The 27,954-nt window shown below is 36.8% G+C and overlaps 5 protein-coding genes across 6 annotated transcripts; 1 reads left to right on the forward strand and 4 right to left on the reverse strand.

Annotated features, from left to right (window-relative positions):
* Window positions 1-1,165: 1,165 nt before the first annotated feature.
* LOC110757321 (Reticulon family protein) lies at window positions 1,166-2,974 on the forward strand. Of its 2 annotated transcripts, XM_021958900.2 has the most exons (5): window positions 1,166-1,354; window positions 1,453-1,667; window positions 1,916-2,138; window positions 2,443-2,654; window positions 2,766-2,974. In XM_021958900.2, exons 2-5 carry the CDS (start codon window positions 1,592-1,594, stop codon window positions 2,933-2,935), a joined length of 681 nt encoding a protein of 226 aa, XP_021814592.2. In that variant the 5' UTR covers window positions 1,166-1,354; window positions 1,453-1,591; the 3' UTR covers window positions 2,936-2,974. The 2 variants fall into 2 exon arrangements, with proteins under 2 accessions (XP_021814592.2, XP_088110300.1); XM_088254174.1 differs by having other exon boundaries at window positions 1,171-1,667; window positions 1,958-2,138.
* A 360-nt stretch (window positions 2,975-3,334) lies between these two features.
* On the reverse strand, window positions 3,335-7,431 carry LOC110757333 (putative F-box/FBD/LRR-repeat protein At4g03220). Its single transcript, XM_088254173.1, has 4 exons — window positions 6,418-7,431; window positions 6,101-6,292; window positions 5,932-5,997; window positions 3,335-3,592 (listed from the first exon to the last, which is right to left on the reverse strand). The coding sequence occupies exons 1-4, from the start codon at window positions 7,429-7,431 to the stop codon at window positions 3,335-3,337; spliced, it is 1,530 nt and encodes a 509-aa protein (XP_088110299.1).
* Window positions 7,432-16,357: 8,926 nt separating this feature from the next.
* Window positions 16,358-20,402, reverse strand: LOC148293545 (protein disulfide isomerase pTAC5, chloroplastic-like). The gene is made up of 4 exons (XM_088254512.1): window positions 20,367-20,402; window positions 16,988-17,188; window positions 16,596-16,691; window positions 16,358-16,462 (listed from the first exon to the last, which is right to left on the reverse strand). The coding sequence occupies exons 1-4, from the start codon at window positions 20,400-20,402 to the stop codon at window positions 16,358-16,360; spliced, it is 438 nt and encodes a 145-aa protein (XP_088110638.1).
* Window positions 20,285-23,809, reverse strand: LOC110774387 (RING/U-box superfamily protein). Its single transcript, XM_021978917.2, has 5 exons — window positions 23,568-23,809; window positions 23,389-23,477; window positions 22,560-22,924; window positions 22,270-22,328; window positions 20,285-21,537 (listed from the first exon to the last, which is right to left on the reverse strand). Exons 3-5 carry the CDS (start codon window positions 22,812-22,814, stop codon window positions 20,433-20,435), a joined length of 1,419 nt encoding a protein of 472 aa, XP_021834609.1. The 5' UTR covers window positions 22,815-22,924; window positions 23,389-23,477; window positions 23,568-23,809; the 3' UTR covers window positions 20,285-20,432.
* A 577-nt stretch (window positions 23,810-24,386) lies between these two features.
* On the reverse strand, window positions 24,387-27,830 carry PUMP1 (plant uncoupling mitochondrial protein 1). The gene is made up of 9 exons (XM_021978922.2): window positions 27,500-27,830; window positions 26,798-27,016; window positions 26,587-26,668; window positions 26,225-26,358; window positions 25,996-26,094; window positions 25,806-25,910; window positions 25,313-25,387; window positions 24,893-24,979; window positions 24,387-24,740 (listed from the first exon to the last, which is right to left on the reverse strand). The coding sequence occupies exons 1-9, from the start codon at window positions 27,581-27,583 to the stop codon at window positions 24,705-24,707; spliced, it is 921 nt and encodes a 306-aa protein (XP_021834614.1). The 5' UTR covers window positions 27,584-27,830; the 3' UTR covers window positions 24,387-24,704.
* Window positions 27,831-27,954: the final 124 nt, after the last annotated feature.

Raw genomic sequence — 27,954 nt, forward strand, 5'->3', positions numbered from 1 at the left:
ATGACAAAGCTGGATGGCTGGGCAAAAATTGCCCACCATCTGTTCGACACAAACCCCCAAAGGGTATAGCTTCTGTTTAGATTAATTACTAGAAAGTCGTTAATAGAATTCTTGTTGTGGAAGAGGTTGGCATTCAAATGCAACTCGTGTATTTGGGATGGTGGTGGTGTGGACCCAAATGTGATGGTGATGCAAGCAAAGGCTTGGTTGGCTGAATATCAGCAAATGAGGGATGACTGTTAATTTTGGTTGGCTGAATTCATCAAATGTAAACTTCAGCTCATAAATTCTGTTTATGAGGAGATCACTAATGAAGAAAAGAAAGAAACTGGTTTGGAATAAATCCCAAATGGTATTTCATTATGGTTTACAATTACACAGCATTTCTGGTTCCACAAGAAATGAAACCTGCACCATGATTTGACACACTCTTTTGACCCAAAACCAACTAAATCTCAAACAATACGACTACCTAAATTACAAAGATTAACAACCAGAATCGAAATGCTCCACTAACAGTAAAACATCAAATATCTTGTCATGACAAAGAAACATTGCCAAGACTTCAAAAATTCTCAAGGGAGGTAGGTGTCTTGATCCCCATCACCATGTTAACAGTCATCCCTCATTTCCCGTCAATACACAAATGAGAGTGTGTGTGATGGCTGTAGGAGGGTATGCTGCCGAGAGTGAAGGTTAGCATCTCATTTTCAAGGGTCTATTTTTTCTTAAAAAATATTATGTCGATCTCATAAAGAAATTTATGTGGTCCTTTCAAATCTTATAAATCTTGTAATAGAAATCTTTAAAATTATAAGTAAAAAATCTTGATTGTATAAATCCATTAAAAAAATCCTATAAGTAATTATATTCTGTTTGAATCCGCAAGACTTTTTTATCCCTAAATAGTTTTTTAAAATCTCAATTGAATACACCCCCTTATTCTGACTTTGATGCTCTGCAAAAGAATCTTGTGATTGGCCACGGCAAAAAGCTGGGCCCACAAGAACCGACCAACGAAGCAGTGTGGACGAGAATACCCTCGAGAGACCCTACTGGATACGCTTGAAAACAATGGCATCCTTATGTAAATAACAGCAATGCGAAATACCCTTTTAAAAGTTGGAGTCGCTCAAGTCAAGAGTGAAGGAGAAAACCAGGGCCGGTAATAAGAAAAGAAAAGCAGCCAACCTGAGAGCAGAGCAGTTAGTCTCTCTGTTTTCTACGCAGATTATAAATAATCGTTTGTATATAATTCCATGAAAGTAAGGCTTAGTTGCACATTTTAGAAGAAAATAAAAAGCAAGAAAAAGCCATGAGCGGCCTATGACGCTTTTAAGCTGGAAGCTATCAGGTACATGACCCTGTCTGTGGCCACCACACCAAACGCACTTTTGACAGTCATCTGTATATAAACCTAATACATTTCATATACGTGGGGCTCAATGAAAGAAAAAGTTTAGGTAAAAGGGCTAAAGAGAACCCATTGTTTCTCTTTTGCTGAGGATCATCTCAGACTCAAAGCCACATCATTTTTGGGTCTAAGAGATCTGAACTGGATCCCAGGCTGTGATTCCTGGCTCTGTATCAAATGGGCTCATCTGCAGATTCTGAAAGATTGTTCAACAGGCAAAGAACCCTTCACGAGATCCTTGGAGGAGGCCTTGGTAAGTCATCATCTTCATCATTTTGTATGAACTTCTCCCAGTTTTTGATCATGGGTTCTGTTCTTTCAATTCTTAAAACATCATAATTGTGATTGAAATTGTTATCCAGTATTGGAGTTCTTTTAGTATAAGTTTTGATTTGATTTAAATGCAAGATGAATTATGCATCCAGATAAGAACAACTCAAGATTATGAAAAATTGGTCTTTGATACAATGACAGATTTTGATCTATTTTATTTGGATTTAGGATTTATGGGTCTGATAATCCATGCTTTTGCTGGTAGTACAGTTGCAGATGTGATTCTGTGGAGGCAGAAAAATCTGACTTTGGGGATATTGTTAGTAACTCTATCTGCTTGGGTGGTGTTTGAGAAGTCTGGTTATACTCTGCTGTCACTTGTCTCAAGTGTTCTCCTCCTCCTGATGAGCATTCTCTTTCTCTGGGCTAAATCTGCAGCCATTCTCAACCGGTAAAAGAAAATTGTGCTTCTTCACTTACTTGATGTAAATTTGGTGCCTTTGTATTAGACAAGGATGATTTGAGCATCTTCATCCTGATTAACTATCAAAACCACAAATGTGTAGCTTTCATTCTGCTCAAGCTGTTTGAATTTGTTTGTATTTCTAAATAATTTCAAAATTTGAATGATCTGCATAATCCAGAATTGGGCGTTTTGACACTGCCAAAAACTTTTCAAATTGGTGCATAATTGTTTACTCGACATATTTCCTCTTCTACTGATTTTATCAGAACCTGTTCTTAATTGTGAACAGACCAGCTCCTCCCCTGCCTCAACTGCAGTTGTCAGAAGAAATGGTAAATGAAATGGCAGCTTCCATTCGCAGTCGGGTAAATGCTTTGCTCTCGGTTTCTCAAGATATTTCTCTTGGCAAGGACTCAAGATTGTTCTTCAAAGTAGCTGCATACCTCTTGCTGATTTATTTTGCTGGTGGCTTGACTGATTTCCTTACTTTGAGCTACACCAGTAAGTTTCATTTCCATTTGGGTTATGTTTAATTTCTTAAAATGAATTAAAGACATCACCAGATTCAATAATCAGTTTGTTTTTTGTAATTTTGTCTTCCTGTATGGGCAGGCCTTGTCATGGTTCTAACAATTCCAGCGCTCTATGAGAGGTGTGAAGATTATGTGGACAAATATATCATGATGGGGTACAGGAAATTGCTGCAATTGTATGTTAAACTTGATGTAGAGTATTTGAACAGATTTCAAAACTGGGTTCTGGAGAAGAAAAAACTAAGTTAATTTCTCCTTTTCTCATAATCAAATTTAAAACTTTTTAAATTTCTTTTCTTCTTGGGTTAAGGTCATGTGAGTGTTCATCTGGAGTGCCGGAGTGCGGTTGATTTTGTTTTTCTCTTTTCAAACTGATATCTTCCTCTCTTTTCTTTTCTCTTCCTTTCCCAAATTATTAATTTTTGTGCCTTGCAAGACATTTTGAGGTTTGAGTGAAGCAAATTGCAAGGAGATATTATCTGAGAAATATTGCAGAAATGTCCTGTCAGGGTAGCATGGAATTTTGTAATCTAAGCCTGAGTTTTATACCCGGAGTTGATTCTTACATGCATTTCATTTTAATTTTCGCTCGTGCAAAATATTAAGAGCACAAATAAAGTCTTCCGAAAATATCAAAGATTCTTCCTTTCACTTCCGAATGATGACTGTGGAAGTGGAAATCATCTTGCTTCTACTCATTCTCACTATCTCTGCTTCAGCTTTTGATTGATAACGAACCCCAGTAACAGGAAAGACCATTTTCTTCAAATTTTGAGCATGCTCAAGGACATACCGTGCAAAATCGGTTTGATTAGACCCCTCGCAATGCCCTATGGTTACCTCCTCAAGCTGATGAACGAAAGCAAGGTTTTGCATTTTCCAGAATTCCGTACCAAATCCAGATGCCTGAAAATATGGAAAAAGCAACAAGAATATAAAAACAATTTAATTTAAAATTACCACAAGAAAAATATGTGTGTGCATGACATGCAACATAGACTTGACATACATTTGTGTTATAAACGGTATCTGTACACATGTACAAAATTTTCAAATTAGGCATTCCTCTAAGAAGAGAGACCAGTGCTGGAACAAGGCCATCATTCAAGTTCCTAGTCCACGCTTTCAATTTACAAATATTATCTAATCTTGGTGCTGCCATGGAACCTTCCTTGAAGGCCTGCATGTTTAAACAAGAAAAATTCTTAGTTTGGAAGAGGACAAGAACATATGCTTCTACAAATTTTTCTTTCAAATGATTCAAATTGCAAAATATCTTGTTTTTAACAACAACTGGGGTCACAAGGTTAGATATAGAGTAGAGTCAACTTTACCTCAATGGTCTCCTCGCTTATAGTAAGAACTTTTACAGAGCATATGCTGCTGATTCAGGGAGGAGGAATGGAGAAAGACGTTTTATTTTAATTTTAAAATTATTTGAAAATCTGCCGATTCAAATTCATTGATAAAGAGTGTAAAGATTGAGAAAGAAAGACGCAAGATGGCAATGAAAAGCCCTCACCATAGATACAAAGATCAAGCTCTTCAACATTACATCCTACTGCATTGTGAATCCACGTATTTACTCCAAAATTAAACCTTCTTTTCTGCTTCGCTTGAAAATATAGCGCTGCAACCTATTATCACCACTATAGAACAAGTATATATCCAAAAGAATTCATCAGGATCCTCCTCACTTTGTCCTGGTAATATGGACCAAAACACACTTCCGGAACTGATAGATAACTGTCTGCATCTTTTCGAGACTTACTGGGGTTGTCTTTTTTAAATTATAAATATTATAGCCGCGCGGCTATACTCGGGGGGTTTTTAAAAAAAAGCGTATAGCCGCACGGCTATACATTTTGGACACGCGGCGCCGAATCGCTAGGCGGGTCTCCTTTTTTTTTTTTAATAAACCGTACAGCCGCGCGGCTTTACTGTGGTCGTTTTAAATTTTTTTATTATAAATAGTAAAGCCGCGGCTTTACTGGGGTCTTTTTAAAAAAAATAGTCTAGCCGAGCGGCTATACTCGAGGGCTTTTTAGCCGCACGGCTATACTTCGGATTTTATAATATTAAAAATAGCGTTTTTGAAGTGCTATAGATAATGATATGTGGTGTAGTGAATTGTTGCAGTGGAAATCATCTTATGCTTGTGCAATCTTTTTCAAATTGCAAAATATTTTAGTAGAGAGTCAATTTTACCTTAACGGTCTCCTCGCTTATAATAAGAACTTTTGGCCAGTTTATGCTATAAAGAACCTCAAATACTCTGTCAAATTCATTCCCTTCAGGCCCTAAAAGAAGCTCTAGCTTCTTAATGCATTTGCAGGAACATGTGATCCATTTGAAAAACCTCTCGTCTAAACTCTTTCCGGTTTCAAGTAATGGAGATTACTGGAAAAGGATAGAGACGGCGATTCCAAAATGTGCCTACTCAAACACACTGATAAAGAGCGCAAAGATTGAGAAAGAAAGAGTGGTAACGGAAACGTATAGGGCCAACCAGAAATACAGACATCAAGCTCTTCAACATTACACTTCACTACTGCATTGTGAACCCAGTTGGTTAATCGAAAATGATCATCAGAATGCTGCTTTTCTGTTTCGCCCAAAAAAAAAAACTCCAGCTCATGCAGAGACGCTGCAACCTATTTTCACCACGACAACAAGTATCTATCCCAGGAACTCATCATCCTCACTTTATACTGTCGTTTTTGTATATTCCCCACCACCAACTTGGACGAAAATCCACTACCGGAACTGATAGATGCAATTGTCTGCAAGATTATTTTTGAGTGCGGTTTGGACTAATTTTTTCTTTTCAAAACTATGTCTTCGTCTCTATTTTTTTTTCCTTCCCCATATTATTAATTTCTGTGCAGAAATGTCATGTAAAGGTAGGATGAAATTTTGTAATATAAGTGAGTTTTATACCAAGAGTTGATCCTTACATTACATGCATCGTCATTTTACCTTCGACTCGTGCAAACTATCAAGGACATACATAAAGTTTTCCAAAAATATCAAAGATTCTTCCTTTTCTTACATCCTAGAAAGCCAATGACAACTGTGGCAGTGGAAATCATCTTGCTCCTACTCACCATCCTTGCTACAACTTCGAATTGCGTATCTTCAAAATGAAGAAGATTGACCATTTTCTTCAAATTTTGAGCATGCTCGAGGATATACCTTGCAAACTCGAGTTCATTAGACACGTTGTTGGGATACTCTATGGTTACCTCCTTCAGCTGATGAAGAAAAGCAAGGTTCTGTAGTTTCCAGTATTCTATACCAAAGCCAGCTGACTGAAATATACAAAAGGCAACAATCATAGACGCATTAATTTAAAATTTACCACAAGAAAAAGTATGTGTGTGCATGAGAGGGAGAACAATAGGCAACATAGACTTTACTTACAGTTTGGGCATCCCGGCTCAGTGAGCTAGTAGTCTTCATGGACAAAAAATTCAAATTAGGCATTCCTTTGAGAAGAGAGGCCACAGCTGGAACAAGGTCATCATTCAAGCTCGTAAAATGCACAGTCAAGTTACAAATATTATCTAATATTGGTACTGCCGTGGAACCATCCTTGAAAATAGCCTGCATGTTTTTCACGAAAAAATCATAGTTTAGAAAGAGGAAAATAACCTATGTTTTCACAATTTTTTTTTTGTTCTTTCAAATGATTCAAATTGCAAAAGGTCTGAATGATAGATTTTTATTACCTTAATGGTCCTCTCGTTTATAATAAGATCTTTTGCCGAGCATATACTGCAAAGAACCTTGTCAAGTTCATTTACCCAAGGGTCTAAAAAAAGCTGAACTTTTTCCAAACTCTTTAGTTTTCCCAGATTTGGGCTATACCTCCCATTGCTGCTGTTCCAGTTCAAGTTTTTAAGATTTGGAGCAAAAATCTTCAGTGAATTGCTGCTTGTTTCTTGATAGCTATGAAACCATAGACATATATCTATCCCTTCAAGCTTCTCACCAGAGATATTCACATGCAAGATGTCATTTTGAATGAAACCATGAAAGTATTCCAAAGACGAACTTTCAATGGTGATATTTCGTATCCCTTGAATATCAACAAGCTCTAACTGCTTAATGCATTTGCAGCAACATGTGATCCATTTGAAAAACCTCTCGTCTTCTATTTTAACTAATACCAGTTTCAAGTAACGGAGATTACTAGGAATTGATAGAGACGGCGTTTTGAAAATTACCATACTCAAACGCACTGATAAAGAGCGCAAAGATTGAGGAAGAAAGGGTGGCAACGAAAACGAGGGCACACCAGAAATACAAAGATCAAGCTCTTCAACATTACACCTTAGTGCATTATGAATCCACGTAATGACTCGAAAATAATCCTGCGTTGCTCTTCTGGTTAAAGAGAAATTCCAATCCATGCAGAAGCGCTGCATCCTGTTATCACCACGACATAACAAGTATCTTTCCATAGAACTCATCAGCCTCAGATTATGCACGTAGTTTTCCCGCCGGCCCAGCCAATGCCAATGTGAGCGAAAATCTACTACCGGAACTGATAGATGTAATTGTCTGCATCTTTTCGAGACGGCACCCACTCGAGTGAGGTCTTTGAAAGTGAGCAAGGAAAGGATATGATGAGCAACTTCATCTGGAAGATCACTGAATCTGTCTGACGTCACACATTCTGAACAATTTCCTTGAGCTTCACAGCTTGCAGATGCCCCCAGCAACTTACGCTTGCGCCCCATAGACTGTTGTTGAGGACGGTGTTGGAGCTACAAGATATTTCCTTCTTCTGCAACAACTTATCATAACCTAACCAGCGGCAATTTCACCTTTTGTGTGTCCTCATTAAGTAAGAGCATTTGTACGTATTTCTATTGTAGCACAATTCAAACTATTTACCTGTTTTAGTCCTCATTAAATAAGGTGTCTTCGTTAAATAAGGTTATATCCATGATTGGTCCACTAGAAATCCTCATCAAATACCGTTACAATCATGATTGATGTTACCAATCCGACGTCTAGGATCTTTCATCTCTCCTCATTCAACATTTTTTATTATTTAAGAAATCAAGAATTATTCATAATTACTACTACAAAAATTAAAACAGATGACGGGAAAAAACCGTTGTATTTTGCCTTTGAAAACCGTCGTTAAATCGACCGCCATCTTTTTGAATGTCAAACTATGATGGTAAATCACCATCATCTATTATATCCAAAGAGGTCAGTTTTGAAAGAAAACGACGTCTATTAACTCTAAAGATGATAGTTTTATTAAAAAATTGTCGTTTATTATCTGTAAAAATGATGTAGTGATTTTACACATTAGCTTCTTTTTTTTTCTTTTTTTTTCCAACAGTTCTCTACAACGATTTTAACTAGAAAAACAATCATAATGCTTTCTGAACAATAAATTCAGGTCCAAATCTTCTATTACCCACACCATACATATATATACTAAAATTTTGTTTCTTTCATAAAACTTGAAGATTCAATAGTAATTACATAGTTTTACCAATCTTGATTCCTACTATATCCATACAAAATACCATATCCATATAATTAACCTATAATTACAAAATACCATATCCAAAGCATTAACCTATAGTTGTTGTATCTCCCACAATTTGTACTTGTTCTCCACATTCAGTTGTCCTCCTGGAGTAGTGTTCTTAGTCATCTTGGTCAAATGGATCTTCAATTGATACAATAGGGTACTACTCACAAATGGCTTGTAATGGTCCTTGAGAGCATTTCTTGAGATGTTTTGGGAACCATCATTTTTCTGTGCAGACAAGCCAAACATAGAAGATATATTAACAGAAAACTCACCTCTTCCTTGAAGTTCATGTCATAGGTTTTATCTTATCCATAAAACTCAGATGCAACAACATCCATTCCAATGACAACCTGAAGAGAAAACAACAAGAATTTTCCCTCAATACTCTTGCAATGTCATCAAATTTTCTTTGTACAAAAACCTTGGTTTGAAAAATAAACCTACTTTGCCTGTGTATCCAGCCTTTTCAATGGCTGTCTTGAGCAATTCAAGACCTTCTTTACATTTCAGTAGAGAGATGTGAAAGGAAAAACAAGGAATAATAGCAACTTCGGTTAAATGATTAGGTTTCATCAAACTATTGTTAACCTGAATATTAGGTGCAAATCCACCTTCGTCACCAACATTAGTTGCATCTTGACCATATTTCTTCTTAATCACAGCCTAAAGAGAACAAAATAGTGAGAGAAAAAATGCCCACACAATTCCTTGCTTGCCACTCAAAAATCAGAATTGTCAAAAGACCAATCTAGATTACTAAAATATTATGATTCCAAGTACCCTAAACTATCCACGTTGTAACTGAAACATAGTAGAAATCTCAATCTGGATTATAAATAGAATTTGAAATGAAACCAACCTCAAAGCCTATGGAAGACATAGCCAACCATTTGAGAAGTAAGGTAGATACTCAAAAAATTTATCATCAATTCCCGAGCACAATAAGGGACACAGGACACAAACGAAACGTAATCCCTCATTATGTATCGTAGAAGAGAAGGATAAGGACATACCTTCGTGAGAATTGGCATGCTCCTGCTTTTACTGACACAACAAACATATGGTTTGAGGCTATGAGACTAAAGACCATATATTGTTATAACCCACTACTGTTATCAAGCCAATTTGAAATAGAGCAACAATTTCCTAATATATACAGAATGCTATTTGGTAACTAATAACTCTGGGGAGAATAAACTCGATATAAAACCCAACTGAAATTCGGGGCCGAACATAATTAAAATAAAAACAAAAGTAAAAAATTCATAAGAAAAAACTAAAATAATAAGTGGTTGTATTCATTTGGGATTTTAAAAGACTATTTTGGGATAAATAAGACTTTTAAATAATCTAAACAAGTCTTGTGGTATTCCATAGACTATTACCCTTCGTTTGGATAAAGGAATTGAAAATTGCATAGAATTATAAAATAACGGAATTTAGATTTCCATCATTTCAATTCTCACAATTGAAGATTTCAGTGTTTGAATTTATTTATGCCGAATTTTGTAAATTGCACTATGAAAATTGTGAAATGACGCCTATTTTTGTTGAAATTAAACTCGGGAATTTAATGCCCCAATTTCCACGATTTTTTTCGCGCTTCATTTAATAAGTTTCTCGCTTAAGTTGCCAAACAAGGGATTTCAAACTGGGTTCTTGAGAAGAAAAAACTAAAGTTGACATATACTCTCTCTCTCTCTCTACACAATCTGCAAATAATGGAGTGTGTATGTGTGTGTCCATGCACACGTGTTTTTAGACAAATTTGAAGTGTCGGCAGGTGAAACAAAGTTCTCATTTTAGGGTATTTTGGGGCGGCTAAGGTTTTTGGTTCATAAAGTTTCAAGCTTTCCAGCCTCCAGTTTGTGGCCACAGAGTTGGGGGGCTAGAGATCTTTGGTGGGCATGCATCTGATCTTTGCTGTTGTGGATAGTGCCTTTGGTTGGGCTGGGAGGTCTAATTATAGACAGATTTGATTCATTTCCTTGGCCAGCCATGGCTCATGTAAGGCCCAGTTAATTAATTTTTTGCAATGGAATATCACTACCTTCTAAATTTCTCAGAAAATCTTTGATTTGACAAGCCACCTGTTAATGTCCCCTTGTATTATTCACTGGGATATGCTTGCCTCACTACATAGAACTGTCTTGTTGCATTTGTATTTTTTTTTAAAAAAATTAATGTACTTATGTTTTCTACTTATTTTCTTCTACTTATTTTTTCTTCTTATCATTCACTTTTATTATTGAGAAGAAAACAAAAGAGTGAAATCTCATGTCCGCGAACGTCTATCTAGCCCATACCCAACTTATTTTTATAGGTGTTTCCCATTGTTTATTGTTTATTTTTTGGAAACAGTAGGATTCACGTGCAAAAACTCATAATACATACAGGAAGAACCCAGTCCCAAATGAAGGTTCTTGCAATACAGAAACTCTAAAAAACATAAACAAATAGGAACAAACATTACAACTTGAATCCCAACTCACTTGGAGTTACTGATGAGAAGGACACATACCCATTGGAATCTTTTTTTATTTTATTCATTTATCCATTTTGATAGGCTTGGGTACAGATTATAAACCCAATTTGGGAAGTCCCCACAAGCACGAAGGGTTAGACTGCACTTAGGTTTTCCTTTTCTTGTTGATCAGAGAACAAATTGGTCATTTGAATTCCATAATCATATTCCAAAACATCAATTGCAACTTGCAAGTGCATTTTATATACAAAACAGCAAACATCACTCTGAAACCCTTGGATGGAGCAAAACCCTAGGAACCCAATTTACTTTTTCTCCCCAACTAATATTATTAATCAAAGCCAAATCCAAAGTCCAGCCTATAGCCAAGCCCATTAGCCCAACTCTCCAATGTTAACCACAATTACCAAACCATCATAGTACTTTGTTTATAAACACCTTTATAGGAGTGTGGATTTTCGATGTGAGATTTTCCCAAAGGGCATCTCAAAAGATAAGCTTACAGAGAAATCCATATTTTTTATTGTTGGTGTATATATTTAAAGAGTATAGCTGTGCAGCTATACTCTATAAATAGAATATTTTAAAAGTACTCTATAAATATAATATTTTAACGGTATAACCGGGCGGCTAGTGTTATTTCTTCAAGTGATATTAGTGCTCAAAATGCTCGAATAGATTAATTTCTTTTTTATATAATTTTTTAAGAATTCCTAGAATACCATATAAAGAAATGAGAATATCTATATATATATATATATATATATATATATATATATATATATAACAGTTAAATGTTAAATCTCTCGGTTTATTATTTGCATTAACACGTCCTATCGAGTAATGGTTAACTTAACTTACTTCATGCTGGATTTGGTTTTCATCTTATTAAGGTAAAAATTGTTACCCATTTGCCTTGCTTTGCCTTATTACACGAGGTAGTGTGTATTCATAACAAGTGGTCTGTTGAATTATTGATCAAGTATTAAATTTGCCGATTGGCAACTTCCCCTTTTATTTTTCTCTTTAATTTCCAAGTACAACGTCAATTTTTTTATTTTATTTTTTTTATAGTACAAGCAATAATCTAAAGGGGAGGGGGATTTCTCTCTCACACACACACAACTATGATGTCGTGGTTCGAACATGAGACCTCTGATTTGAAAGTCATTGCCCTTTTCCACTGAGCTAGACCCTGTTAACTTGTATAATAAACAGTAGATATACATATGATTTTCTGCATTTGTTTATAAATGCAAACTACCATTAAACACATGTACTAAAGCATAAAACTGCACATGTCTTTAAGGGAAGATATTTTCATACCTAAGCTACTGTTGCCCCTTCACATACGTCGCAAATTGTAAACCCATGACCTTCACAATATGGACATTTGGCTCCCTCTTCCACCCAATCCAAGAACTGCTGTCATTTAACAAAATAATTACAACTTCATCCTGGATGGATAATGCTCGAAAATGAGAATATTAATATCCAAGGAGAAAAACACGATGCTCAGATACCTCTCCTTTTGTAACACCTTCTTTCACAAGTGTTTGTTGGACCTCTGAAATTTCTGTTGCAGAAGTAACTGCAGCTCCATTTGTATCTTCCTAAACAACAGAACCCACGCAACCATTAGAAGAATATACGATGTTTCAGCCTATATAGTGGTTCACTATAGCTTATACGAACATGATCAGGTTGCTAGCTCAAGGCCAACCAGGAGAAGAAATCAGTTTACCAATATAATCAACTTCATATATTAGTATCCAAAATAAGTTACGGTGTGTTACCAGTTACCACAGCACATTACGTCACTGTCATATCGTATTTATTTGCATGTTAAGTGCTTGTCTCATGAACTGGAACCAAGAAACCTGATGTCTGAGTTACTGAAAATAGAGTCGGAGCTTCAGGTCCGTTTCTCAATTAAGTAACAAAGCTTCTAGGTTGGTACTTAGTATTGTTTGCTACAATTCTTCACAATCTGGAACGTTGAAGAAAATGAAGGCTTAGTTCACTTCAAATTGAACCATCAAATGAGTTTTTGGCTCCTCTCGAGGAATGCAAGTAATGACTTACCAAACCATTATGTTCAGTTCCAAGTGAGGAATGATATATTGGTACTAAAACTTAAAACATCAACGGCTTCCACTTAATAAAGGCTAATGGTATGTCGTCAGAAGGCTATACCTTTTGTGTAGCAGTCAGAGTGCTCCCTTTGTAATCCAGACGCTCAATTTGTGCCACTGTATATACACTACTACAGAAATTGAAATAGACGACGGGGAAACGCCGTCGTCTTTTTCTTTTTCAAACCGTCGTTAAATCGACAGTCGTCTTTTTGAAAGTCAAACTACGACGGTAATTCACCGTCGTCTATTATATGTAAAAACGACGGTTTTTAAAAGAACCGTCGTCTATTACATGTAAAGACGACACTTTTTCTGAAAAAACCGTCGTTATTGAATGTAAAGACGACACTTTTTTTTATAGAACCGTCGTCTATTAAATATAAAGACGACACTTTTTCTGAAAAAAACCGTCGTCTATTTAAATGTAAAGACGACACTTTTTCTGAAAAAACAGTCGTCTATTTAATGTAAAGACGACACTTTTTCTGAAAAAAACCGTCGTCTATTTAAATGTAAAGATGACACTTTTTCTGAAAAAACCGTCGTTTATTATATCCAAAGACGTCTATTAAATCTAAAAAAGACGGTTTTGTTCCAAAAAATCGCCGTTTATTATCTGTAAAAATGATGTACTAATTTCATTTTAGATATCCTAAAAAATTATTTCTTTCATAAAACTTGAAGATTCAATTGTAATTACATTGTTTACCAATCTTGATTCCTACTATATCCATACAAAATACCATATTTATAACATTATAACCTATAATTACAAAATACCATATCCAAAGCATTAACCTATGGTTGTTGTATCTTCCACAATTTGTACTTGTTCTCCACATTCAGCTGTCATCTTGGAGTAGTGTTCTAAGTCATCTTGGTCAAATGGATCTTATATTCTTCTAAGTTGTCATCTTGGCCTTTGAGCTGCACTTGATATAAGCTGCAGCACCTATTTGCCCTATCATCTTACCTGAGCAATCAAAAACCACAATAAGATTACATTATCTTGCTGTCATTTTAACTAACAAAAAATATGCATAAGCTTATGCAGGAAAAGTTCATTTGTAACACAATACAGAAGAACATTTTGACTAACTTAGAGTTTCTTTTGTGACGTGGATGGCGAGCTCACCAAGAAGGCGCGATGGAGATCTGTCATCGAACCTCAAGCGACATCGAAGACCAAATCTGATGTTCTAGGATTTTCCCATCTTGCAAGGTCTCTAGATCTGTTTTCAAGGTCATCTTAACTAACAAAAAATATGCATCATCTATACGAGCATAAGCTTATGCAGGAAAAGTTCATTTGTAACACAATACAAAAGAACATTTTGACTAATTTAGAGTTGCTTCTGTGACGTGGATGGCGAGAGCTCACCAAGAAGGCGTGATGGAGATCTATCATCGAACCTCAGGCAACATCGAAGACTAGATATGATGTTCTAGGATTTTCACATCTCGCAAGGTCTCTAGATATGTTTTCAAGGACATCGTCGTCGTTGACTGTGAATATGGCGTCGATGGCGGCTAGTGATGACTGATGCGAAGAACGATGGCGTTGATGGCGTCGCTGCGTCGATGGCGTTGACGGCGTCGCTGCTTCGATGGCGTCGATGGCTGGTAGGTACGTATGAGGAGTAGAAAGGTGAGAGATGGAGTGTTTCAGATAGCTCAGGAGGGTTTCAAGAAGAGAGGAGCTCAGGAGGTTTCAAGGAGGGAGAGATAAAGTTTTCAGAGACGGGGGAAAATCTGAAAATTTGTCAAGCGCGAATTCACTTAAGTGGCCTTTTTTTAGCGTGTTTTAAAAGACGACGCTTGTTAATGAGAGATAAGGTTTTCAAAGACGGGGGAAATTTTGAAAATTTGTCGAGCGCGAATTCACTTAAGCGGCCTTTTTTTAGCGTGTTTTAAAAGACGACGCTTTTTATAAAAAAATCGTCATCTTTACATATAATAGACGACCCTTTTTAAAAAAAAACCGTCATCTTTACATATAATAGACGACCCTTTTCATAAAAAACCGTCGTCTTTACATAATCCGTCATTCGTTTGTTTTAAAATTAAGTCGTTTATTATGATTTACAACGTCTTTAATTTCTTAATGCCGACGTGGTTTGTGGGTTTTATTAATAATATTTTATTCTATTTAATTCGAAATATTCATAATAAATTTAAAATAAATCCAAAAAATGCAACGTCAACTCCTATGAAGTCATTGAGATATTTTCTTCCCCCTTAAGCTTTAAAAAATTAAGTTTGAGTTATACAAATTTAAAATTACCACCAAAAAGAAAAATGTTTTCATGAGTCACAACATCACTTATACTTTAATGGTTTAGGGTTTAGGGTTTAGGGGGATAAAGGTTTATTTTGGGGTTTAGGGTTTATGGTTAATATATATTAGGCCGTAAAACCATAATCCCTTTTCTAAAATTATTTAAACATATATATATATATATATATATATATATATATATATATGTATAATTTAGGGTTTATATTTTATGGTTTAGGGTTTAGGGTATAGATGTAATAAGCGTCATGTTTATTTATATTGTTAACGACGGTTTTTTTGTTTTCCGTCGATGATTATCGAAGAGCGCATTTCTAAACCATGATTTCTTTAAAATGACGTTGTACACACATAACAACGTCATAGTTTTTTAAAAAGCGACGTAAAAAGTTTTTCAAACGACGCTATTTTTCAAACCGTCGTCTTTACATATAATAGACAACCCTTTTTATTAAAAAACCGTCGTCTTTACTTCATAATAGACGACCCTTTTTATAAAAAACCGTCGTCTTTACATATAATAGACGACCCTTTTTTATAAAAAAAACCGTCGTCTTTACATATAATAGACGACCCTTTTTATAAAAAAACAGTCGTCTTTACTTATAATAGACGACCCTTTTTATAAAAAAAACAGTCGTCTTTACTTATAATAGACGACCCTTTTTATAAAAAAAACCGTCGTCTTTACATATAATAGACGACCCTTTTTATAAAAAACCGTCGTCTTTACATATAATAGACGACCCTTTTTATATGAAAACCGTCGTCTTTACTTCATAATAGACGACCATTTTCATATAAAAAGGGTCGTTTTTACTTCATAAAAGACGACCCTTTTTATAAAAAAACCGTCGTCTTTACTTAATAATAGACGACCCTTTTTATAAAAAAAAAACCGTCATCTTTACATATAATAGACGACAGTTCTTTCAAAACAACCATGTCTTTACCAAAAAAAGGACACTTGATTTTTAAAAGACGACGCTTGTCATACCTGCTGTCGTTGTTTTTTGGTCAGATTTTAACTCTAAAGAAAAGCTTTTTAATAAGACGACGCTTTTTTATTTGTGTGCGTCGTTATAAAAAAATTCTCAACAATATCTCCATTTTTTAGTTGTTTAAGTCACTTATCCACGACGGTTTTTTGTTACCGTCGTCTTTTTAAAAACAACGACGGTTTTTTGCTCTACCGTCGTCTTTTTCTGGTCGTCTTTTGCCCTTTTTGTAGTAGTGATAATTGTTCAAGAAGTTCTGCAGTCACTATGTCATCTTGAGGGGCGTCTAAGGAGGCCTGTCAAACAAGATATTACAAGTTGACTAACATATATATTTTGCGTTGTGAAATTTTTGTTCAACTTGATGATTCTGAAATTTTACTCTTCATGCATTATACATAGTAACATTTCATGATAATTGAAACTTACTTTCCAAGTCTTGATAGCACGTTCGGTCCCGCTTGAGAAGCTGGAAAACTCCATGACTTCCTCACCCGAGTAACATCCTAGTTTTTGCAATGCTTCCTGTTGAAATCACAAATATTACATCCAAAAATGAAGCGAACACTAGAAAAGGAAATAACCACACAAACCCAGTTACAGAAAAATAAAAGAAACAAAAGTTAACAACTTTCTATACTAAAGAGAAAGTTAAAACCCCCTTGTAAGTTGTAATAAACTATATGCTGCTCAGTTTTCAATTTGCCAAATTTAAAAGTTCCATTTTATAATTCAAAGACAACACTAAATCATAAACAAAACACAAGAAATGAATGATAGACTCTGAAAAATCAAAACTTGCCTTTCAAAAGCAAGCAGACCTGCATAGCTCGGACCTCTTCACCTTCTGACCCCTTCCTCAAAGCATTTCTGCTCTTCTTCTTCTCCTTCACTTCTGGAACGGCAGACACCTCCTCAATCTCCTCCTGAATATGGTCCAATTCTATGGCTCTGGAACTCGACCATGTCTCTGCTATCAGATTTTTCTCCGTCAAAATCTGCAATAAGTCGGCGATGTTGGGCTAGGCGGGCACTAGGCGGCTAGGCGGAGGCTAGGAGGGCGCTAGGCGGCTAGGCGGGGGCTAGACGGACGCTAGGCGGCTGGGCGGGCCTCCTAGGCGGTTTGGGTCTTTTTTTGGTGCCAAACCCGAAGGACGAAGCAGCCGAAACCGAAGAAAACTAATCGAAACTTTGAGTTTGATAGGGAAGCGAAATGGCTGTGACTGCAAGTGCAAGCTACGTGATAATATTTAAAGAGTATAGCCGTGCGGCTTTACTCTTAAAATATTCGAATATGTTAATATTTAAAGAGTCTAGCTGTTCGGCTATACTTTTAAAATATTCAAATGTATTTACCCTTTAAATATACATTTTTGTCCTATCGTTTTAGGGTCTAGGGCTAAAATACCACTTTAGCCCATTGGGCTAGAGTTATTTCTTCAATTATTTTATTTATACAAGTGATATTGGGGAATGAAAATTTAAATTCTTTATGATACCTCCCATTCTAATGATTTTCAGCTATTAGCCCATTGGGTAAGAATAAAAAAATGGATTTTATTTATAACAAATAATACGAGTTAAACCCATAAATACAACAACAAAAAATAGGGATCCGCCAACATTTTGTGGATCAAAGAAGGTTGAATTTCATAGTATAAAATTGCTTGTATAGGAATTTACTTTTTAAAATGTATCCATCGTAATTGTGAACTAAACCCAATTACAGCCTTTTTTTCTCATTGCACTTGACAACCCTTCTCTTCTGCTATGAGATATATTAGTCCGCGATGTATTCTATGCAGATGAAAATTTGGATACAAAACAGTCTTGAGACAACGAAGAGAAGTTTGCAACTTTGTTTTGAAATAAATTGAAGGTAACTGATACGATTTTTATCATCCACGCAAATAAGGTTAAAATCACATAAAATACTTGTAAGAATACAAAGCTATTGTAGTATAGATGCTCATGCAAGGTCGTTCTCCTCAAGAACTATTTAGCAATTTATGTAAAAACATTTTCCAATTAACTACCTAAAATTAAAAGTTGAGAAAGATGATTATGAAATTGTTTGATACTAAAAACAAATTTTAAATGAAAACAATTATGATTGAAGAAAAGAGTTTTAAATACCAATTCATAAAAGCACTAGGGTTTCACCATCACCTAGCAATCCTATGAAATTTTACCAATTACTTATCATTTGCACATGCCACTTTGAAGGTTAGGTTTTCCTAGTTTATATTCTACTTGGAACATCCAACATAGAACGTATATCCAACATGCAACCCGTCCGAACGTTCGTATCAAATCTGAACATGAAGACTCATTATGTTTTGTGAAAACCCTTTGAAAAACCATGCAACCCTTAAGACGTGGTGTTCATTTTAGGTGAAATTACAATTATTAATCACAAGAAGCCAATGTCAATCTCAGAGAACCTTCCGACCAAAATTGCATCAAATTACTTTTCTAAAGATCCTAATGGTGATCAGGCATAAAGATAATTAGATAGTTTGATTAACAATTCAAAGTATGCATACAATCAATCATAAGCAATTAAATAAAAATTACATATTAATGCTAAGATTCAAGGCTTCACCCTAGCAAAAGAAAATTAGTTACGCATATTCACAATTGAAATCATGAAAAATATTCTTAAGAAGGAAAAGAATGAAAACACCTTAAAGTCGCAAAACTCCAAAACCCTAGCAATTGCTCTCCACAATGTCACGTTCAAAAGCCAAAAAGAAGTCCCAAAAATTGATGTGAAAAAGAACTTAAATACCTCCTAAAACCTAGCTGCCCAATCCCCACAAGGAAACTAATTAAGAGTGCTGCTATTTCCACCCTCTTGTCCTATTTTCCCACCCACCTTATTTTTAAAATTTTAAAAACAAATTTACCCATTTGTAAAATGACTTCTAAAGCCTTGAAGAAAAACATTAAAAAACGAAACAATTGCCTCAAATTAAAAATTTTAAAAAGCTATAAAAAAAAAAAATCTAAAGCACAAAGATCAAACCTCAAATTTCTCACTCCTCTACTCCCACCCCCTACGCCATTGCCCAGGCTCTCTCTCGCACCTCCAAGAGCTCCACCCCAGTCCTCTTAGAGATGCCCCGGCCCCTCACTCACTCCCCCTCTCTCTCCCTTTTTCCCCCCAAAAACCACCATAACCCAGACAAACCCCTTCTCCTACACTATCTCTTTCTTTACAATTTCTACAGCCCAGCTAAACACCGTCACTTTCTTCCATGTTTAATTCTGAAGCGTCGAATAATGAGCTCACTAACGGAGGAGGAAGAGGGATGGTGGAAGAGCAGGCGTTGATGAGGCCGTCGAGTAACGGCGTCTTGGCAGTAAAGAAGTCGCCGTCAAAGGACTCGATCTCACATAACGGAGAAAATGCCCTCTCCTGCGCATCAATTTAAGTATGGACTAGTGACTGGGCTCTCCCTCAATTCCCATCTCTGCAACTCCAGCTCATCCCATGAATTAATCAATTCCAACGATTTGTACCAAAAGAAAATTATAAGAATGGGTTTTTAATTGAGAAATTTGGGACTTTGGGTTGAAATTGATTGAGTTGGAGGGTGGATTGTTGTTGGGTTCGGTGTGGTGGGGTGGTGGGGGAGGGGTGGTTGGGGAGGTGGGGACGGGAGGATCCGTAGCTGGTGATCGATGGGCTGGAAGGAGAGAAGGATTGAAATTTTATTTATTTTTATTTTTATTTGATATTTTTCAATTGAATTTAAATATTTTATTGATATGCCAACTTTTCAGCCATTGGATTAAATTTAAATGACGTAGCTAATGAATTTCTTAACATAAAAGAGATTTGCTTGAATTAATAATTAAAGGGTATTTTAGGAATAATAGTGGGTGGAAAGATAGGATTGTGTTTTTTCAAATTTATATAGTGGGTGGGAAAATAATATGGGTGGGGAAATAGGACAGGGGTGGAAATAGCAGCACTCAATAAAAAATGCCCAATTGTTTATCTCTAGTTGGTGGCTTCTCATAAATCTAACTTGCTAAAATCAGCCGGATCATTCTGATTACTAGTAGTGACATTGACAATTATCAATAAAGTAAAACCTGAACCAGGGAGCGAAACAAATACTCAAGAGAGCTTTGGACCAAATAATAACCGTAACGAGTTCCACAGAGGGTTAAAAAAAAGGGGGAAATTACAAAGATGAAATGTTTTCTAGACTTGGCCACCACCATAGTCATCACGGGGTTCTCATGTTGCCAGTCCTACCCCTGTCCATCTCGACCGGTATCACCTTGATAAAACTGACGATTGAGCTGTGACATGTGAGGTGGGGGTGGAGGCGGCGGAGGAAGGGGCATGGGCTGTGATGCTAATATACCTTTGCCATCTCTTGGATCCATAGAATTTCCACCCTGCACTGCTTCCATTGCTTTGTTGGTCATATGCTGAGGATTGAAAGGCATACCCCCTGGATTCCGTCCGTATTCTCCTTGATAAAATGCAACTTGTCCTTGAGACTCTGAGGAGTTGGAGAAACCATCTGCAGTTCCTTGACCCCCTTGTGCAGCTTCAAAAGGAACCCCGGCCTGTCCTGCATTCCAAGACTGTGGATAACTAGCAGCGAAATTCATGTTCCCCGCTGAACCTGGGGGAAAACCCAATAACGACCCCTGTTCTTGTCCAACATCTGGTGCTGAATCCTGCCGTGCAATCTCATAGGGAGCATTATAAAATGGTTGAGATCCATCAACGGGAAAAGGATAGGCAAATGGAAGGGGCATCCGCACTTGATTCGAATTAATGGGAACTGCATAATTGGGGGGCTGAATAGAATGCATGGGTGGGTATTCAGAAAAGGGAGTCTGCTGCTTATCTGAAAACTGGCCAGATTCCTGCATTGTATTACCCACTGAATCATAGCTTTGTTGATGGAAGAGATTGTGGGGACTAGGCCTGTCAAAGCCTGGGGGACGACTGAGATCTGCTGGGTTATTCTGAAGTTGCCCAAAAGCTGGGGCTGGGTTGGGCTGTATGACTGGCCTTGGAAGTGACTGTTCTCTAGATTGTTGAAGACGAGCTTTGTCCTCACGGTCATGGAGCTGGGAATTTGAACCAGGAGAAAAGACTGGCCTTGGTGGAGCACGGCCAGTGGATTCCGATACTGTACCTTGTTTGGTACTTCGAGCTTCTGACTCATTTCCATCCATTTTGTCCGCATTTGGCTGAAGAAGGTAAGCATGGTTCTCATGGATATGAGATTCAAATTCACTCCTCTTCAGGAAAGATTTCAGACAGTGAGGGGCTGCGCAAATAAAGATTCCCTCCATCAATTTGATCGTCTGGATCTTCTGGATGCGTTCATCACAACTGTACAATAAATCATGAAAATTAGATGTTATCATTCATCAGTTAATTCTAATAGTTCTTTGTCAATAAAATAAAATTTCCACAAATAATAATTAACAATCATTTTAAGCATAATTACGGGCCGTTTGCTATTATAGTTGGATGTGAAGTCATCCAGTAACCAATAAGAAATGGAAAAAAACTCTATATTTGAAATCCATTCGCATTGACAAGTCTCAACATTTGGAGCAATTATCTTGCAGCAGTGTATAAACTGGTCTTTTGTTCCTAGCCAAATATTTTACTTATACTAAGACTTGATCCAGTAACCGTGGATCTCTTTCAACTCCTCATTTGTGTATTGTTAACTCTCAAGTGAATATTTCATCAAGTTCAAAATGAAGTGAACTCAGCTGCGAGTAGCAAACCTCAAATTACACATAAACAATAGTTGAAGTGCTCTTAAGGTACTTAAATTGGGACAATGCATTTAATGGTTGAATTTGACAACTGTTGAAATGTATAATTTATTGAAGCTAATCCAACCCTTTAATGCATTTCCCCACAACTGAAGTCCCTTGGGTGAGCAGTCTAAATAATTGAACTAAACATGCAAGAGTCAAACGGGCTGTTGGAGATTATACAAAAGTCTACAATACTACAAGCCCAACAAGTTTGCAGACAGAAAAGGAACAAGTTTGCAGGGAACAAATTCATGCTCTAGTATGACTATGTAAAGTTCAGAAATCTTACAGATAGCAGATCGAGTCACTCCTAGCACAATCCAGACAAAAGGCATGCTCACAAGGGCTCTGCAAGAACACAATCTAGTTAATATACAAGAGATTCATATCATGCAATTCAAGACTTAACTTCTAGCATTCATTTCCAGAGAATCTAAAGAAAAAATATATGAAGCTAAAGAGACGAAAATAACACAAAGACCACATGGAAACCTAATCATGCGGAAGGAAAACTTTGAAAGAAAAAGAAATTTGAAAGCAGCTAGCAACTGTGGAAAGACAAATTTAGTTGGTCCATACCAGGCGTCCATAGATAGCAATTGGGTAATCACAGCGAACACAAAAGTGAACCCGTTCTCCAAGCTGGCGACGGGACCTGCGACCTACAGTCTTGACAATTGAAGCAATGGTTGAAGCACCAATGCCCTTTGCGACAGGAAGATCAGCAAGGACAAGGTGGTCAGGGCATGCAACTGTCACAGTCTCCGCTGGCAAGGGTTTTACCCCTGCAGCACCCTCTGGGGGTGCAACACTCTTAAGCCGGATCTGAAGCATCTTTCACCCAACTGTTACCCTCTTTCTTGGATGTATAATGTTTGCGATCCAATATGGCAGGCTTATATCGTCTGACTGAATAATGCAATTATGAGACTCAATATCTTCTCCTGTACATGAATTGAAAACGATACTTACTAATGATTGATTATTTAAACATACACATAAACACACAGATGGCAACTGATTGCACAAACAAGGATGCATTTGGCTTGACTTGAAACTTGAAACTAGATTGACTAGAATTTGGTTTTATATTTATGTTATTATTTCTCACATTTATGACATTAGCTACGGAACTTGTGATACATTGATATCAAACAGCAACAAAATATACCAACATGTGCAAATTTCATACATTGCTTTGAAATTCTGTATCATGCAGAACAATACCTAAGCAGATTGAAAGTTATAGCATGAAACTCTGTTTGGTTCCATGAAATCCACCTTTGGGGACAATTATAGGGTTAGACGTTGGCATTGGGTCCAATGCCACATGTGCCCAATGAATACTGCATGTATCTGAAAAACACGAAATTTCTTTAGGAAAATGGTGAGAAGCAAATCTACTTACCCGTAAGCCTTCTCACAAGCTCGTCGGCGATCGCAGGCCTCGAGCAGCTCAAGTCTCAAAGGCGTGGTTATCAGATATCACCGCAAGCCCTAATAAAATCCAATAGAAATTGAAATTAATTAGATACTGAACCAAATACAATAAGAAAACAAAGAAAAGAAGAGGAAATTAATATATACCTGAGCCTGATTGAGAGCAAATCAGCGGAGAAGAAGAAAATGAAGCGGCAGGAGAAGAGGAACAAAGGGGACGCGGGAGGGAGACTGGAGAAAATTTGAAGAAGGAAAAAGAAGAGTTGAGGGTTGAGGACAGTTTGTTTGGGTGGGTTTGGAAATCCTTTTTCACCGCCTCTCTGCAATTCTTGAGTGTTGGCGGGTGCCTAAGTGCTCCAAGTCGGAGGAGAAGAACAACTGAAGAAGAAGGGAATGGGATCTGGTTACTGGGTCGGGTCGGGTCAGTTGGGTTACAATTAATGGGCAGTAGAATACGGCCGTGTACAAGGCTGGGCCTGAGGGATGGTGTGGCCCACTTACTGTCTATCGAACCCAAATTTTATTTTTTATTTTTGGGTAAATATCGAACCCAAACATCTCTTTTTCTTTAAATAAAAAAGTCACCTTTTAATTTGGCCCCTCCTAAACATCTTTGGGTAATACCTACTGATGTGGCGCAGCCACAATCTGACAATTGTGTGTAAAGTAGTGGGGTTGTCCTCCACAAGGGATGGAAATTGGTCGTTGACTTCAAGCTTCTTGTCCCTTTTAAAAAATAAAAAATAAAAACATTTACTTGAGTTTTAAAGGGGAGAAACAATAATTTTGGCTGAGTTTATAATGAGAGTACATCATCCTAAATGCTTTACTGTTGTTTAGTTTAATTGACACCTTAACCGGAAAAGAGAAAAATCGATAAGTATTTGTCTGCATATATCCAAATTCCAATCCATATCAATCAAAATGAATAACTCTACGGTGTGATCAATATATAGACACGAGGTATTATCAATCCGCTCATGTTATATTTGGCCCGTGTGGCAAAGAAAGCAATCAGAGCGTTATTACAATGCAAATCTAAATAATAGAAAAATTATCAATATGATAACAGAGGAAAGATATGTAATCCGGAAAACCATGATAATTATTTGTAAAACTTCCGAGTTTCAAGTTAACAGTTTTCCGTGAGAGGAATCTTCTCCTCAGTTAGCAAAAAATGCGATTAAAATTGTCTAGGGCCTTATTAATCTCTAAAACAACTATCATTTGCTGTAGATGCTACTACCCTTCAAAATCCACATTGTTGGCTTGACTACCTTGAACTCATGATGACTCTATACTTTTCACAAACTTCTTAGCCTGCCATGAAATTGAACAGATGAGAAAGCAATTCGGGCTAGTTAAGACAAGGTTTTAAAAGAAAACGACAGCTCCACAGATAAGTGGAAAGGGTTCTCAGACCAAGGATGGAAGGGTGGAGAATAGAAAAGGGAATGTGTTGCAAAATTTACCTGCTCAAGGGTTAGAAACATGATGACATTCCACGATCCTAGCCGTCCAAAATTTGGGATGAAGCCCTTGTAAAAGGCCAAAGGTCCCTGTAAAACATTGAATGTTGTTAATAATCATTATCTTTTAATAAGGTTCTTCAATTAACAAAGATACACAGAATGAAAGTTAGGGTTAGTACCCTACTCAGTCTGAACATAGACACACAGTGCAAATAACTTAGTGCTTAAATCCTCTAGATAATCAACTGCATAACTTGTTTGAAAAAAAAAAAACATGGGAATGCTCAACAACTTTAATTCCTACATCTCACTCATAAAGATACATAAATACTTGATTCCATAACTTCTTAACTTATTAAAGCAATACTATGGTAGGAAGTTAAGAATATGCTAAAAGGTGCTGGAAGAAATTATTCATACATCATTCTTCAAAGTTTTGAGGAAACAATCAATTGTGCTTTTGTAAGCAGAATCTCCCATCATTCTTGACTTAACCTGAGAAAAGATGAAGAAAAATAAATTAAATCTGATGTTGTATGATCCCAATAGAATAAATGCAGCTAAACCAATACATGCAAATAGGCAACCCTATAAATGATTCCATGCTTCGCTGAAGTGGACCTAAATCGACCAATCAATAATATATGCACATTCTTTAGACACAAGACTAGTGTAGATCTTTTAATGATATAAAAGTACAGGATGAGAACATCAAAAGAAAGTATTAACTGAGTGCATGCTACTTCAGTATTAACAAATACGACGGTTGCCTGTCTGCTAATACACATGCTAGTAAGATCATTAATTCTCTTGCGGCCAGAACATGTAAGCAGACATAGTATGCACTAGATATCAGGAATACTTAACTAGAGACCAATCAGAAAGATTTCAGATGTGAATGTAGTTAGATTACCACATCAACTGGTGAGCCAATACAGACAGCAAAGAAACCTGCCCCCAGACCAGAAAGAAGATGAGTGACAACATTATCGGAGAACCCTGGAAGTTTCAAAAGTGTCTGCATAGAAATACATACAGATTTAAAAATAGCGACAAGAGTTCTGCATCAAAAGAAGAAAGAAGATTGTTAGTGATGAGCTTACCTCCTTCACTTGATCATAACTGGCTAGTTCGGCAGCATTAATGATGGAATTACGTGCAATGTTGGGTCCAATCCCAGTCCAGAGAGCCCCAACTCCTTCCTAATATTTTAGATTTTAAGAAAGTCACAAAAATATAATTCAATTCCTACCCCCAAAATAGCGCCTTTTTTTTATATATTTTTATATATTTTTATATTTTTTTTTAAAATTTCCAGGATAGATGCTCAACCTGTCTCACAATGGTGGAATAGGCATTCAGTGCTCCAGAATAGCGCCTTGGTGCACCGGGGGGTAATTTTCCTTCAGCTTGAAGTCTAACTTTCACGAGATCAGTTGGATTTGCCACTGTGATTGCTAGAGCACCTACAATAAACCAAACAGCAAAAGAAACACCAGAAGTGTAAATCATACTGCCTATCTTTCCATCTAAGAAAGGAAAGAAATAAAATCCAACTTCCAGACAAGTAAAAGATGAGACACCACTTGTACTAGAGAGAATAATACAAATATAGCGCAAAAGCCTTATTTCATTCTATCACAAAGCCATCAGAAATCATATGTAAATTTAAAAGCATCCGCAACCATGCTTACCAGTTGTTAAGGCAGCAAGTATCTTCTTTGTCAAAGGAACATCTCCGACGAAGTCACTGCCCCCGCAATATAAGGTTTTAATCTGTAAAGCACACAATTGATATGCTAGTTTTAGACATTAGAGAGCACAGATATCACATACACTAAAAAAATATTACACAAGAAGTTTGCTTTATAAGAAAAAAACGAGAAAAAAAAACTCGAGACGTACAGGATCATACAACCCAATTCTCAAACCTCCATACAGGCATTGACGATGTAATCCAGGTACAATTCCCTTCCAGAGTGCCGATAGACCTTCTTCCCTGGCTATGGTAGCAACTGTACCCAGCATACCCCTGTATTTAGGTAAGGCCACTCCATCACCTGCAACAGCTTTCTTTTGGAGCTGAAGCCTAACTTTAGCAGTGTCCAATGGAATAGTACAAATCTGCATCAAGTTAATCAAAAGCGCTTTAAAATTTCCAGGCCCTTCTAAGCAAACAGTTGGAACATAGCACAATCAACTGTCTGCTTATACTGAATTGTGCGTGTGGTGTGTGTATACAGGATTTTCTGATCACAACAAGCTAAACTAAGATTCAAGGGCGGCATTGGGTTTCATTACACAGAAAATTAAACCGCATAGCAAAAATGTTATTTCTCAACGCAGTACAAAGCAAAAGCAAAATAGCTTCTTCTTTCTTCATGCAAAAATTTTGGGCACAACCAGGAACCCACATAGAAAATTCACAAGCTTGACATAGCTGATATATCAGAGACAAAATTGATCACTAGCTAACACTTGGGTTTTGGCTCTTGGTTGACTATGAGATCAAAAACATTGCACTAGATCCAAATACAAAATCTAAAACGATTCAATTTCGCATAAACAAGAGCGTGATCACTGATCAGGGTTAGATTGATTGATCACCTCTGCAAAACAAGCAGAGAAAGCGCTGCTGACAAAAGTTCCGGCAAACGAAATGTCAGATTTGGACTTGCTATCGGCCACCATGACTGACTGAGCTGACAAAACCAACACGAGGCCGAACGAGAGCAGAGATTATTAGGGTTTTAATACATGAATTGGAAGAAAGGGAAAAGAACCCAAATTGCCTAAATGGGTTTTCGTTGAACGAGATTCCCGGGAACGGCAAATCACAAACGGAGGTTTTGCAATTGGGCTTTGCCTTCTAAGAGCTAAGCTCTCTCTCTTCGGTTTCTCCATGTCATGCCTCACTTATTATTAATTTTCCCTCTGCTTTTCCCACCTTTTCACTTTTGGTATCTCAGTGGATGCTTATTCGGAAATTTACAGCACCCACCGTCCTTCAACCAATAAAACCCCGCCACGCCTGAGGATTATGGGCATATGGGTAATTGCAC

Source organism: Prunus avium, chromosome 6, assembly GCF_965620075.1.
Source record: "Prunus avium chromosome 6, drPruAviu1.hap1.1, whole genome shotgun sequence".
In the NCBI taxonomy this organism is placed as follows: domain Eukaryota; kingdom Viridiplantae; phylum Streptophyta; class Magnoliopsida; order Rosales; family Rosaceae; genus Prunus; species Prunus avium.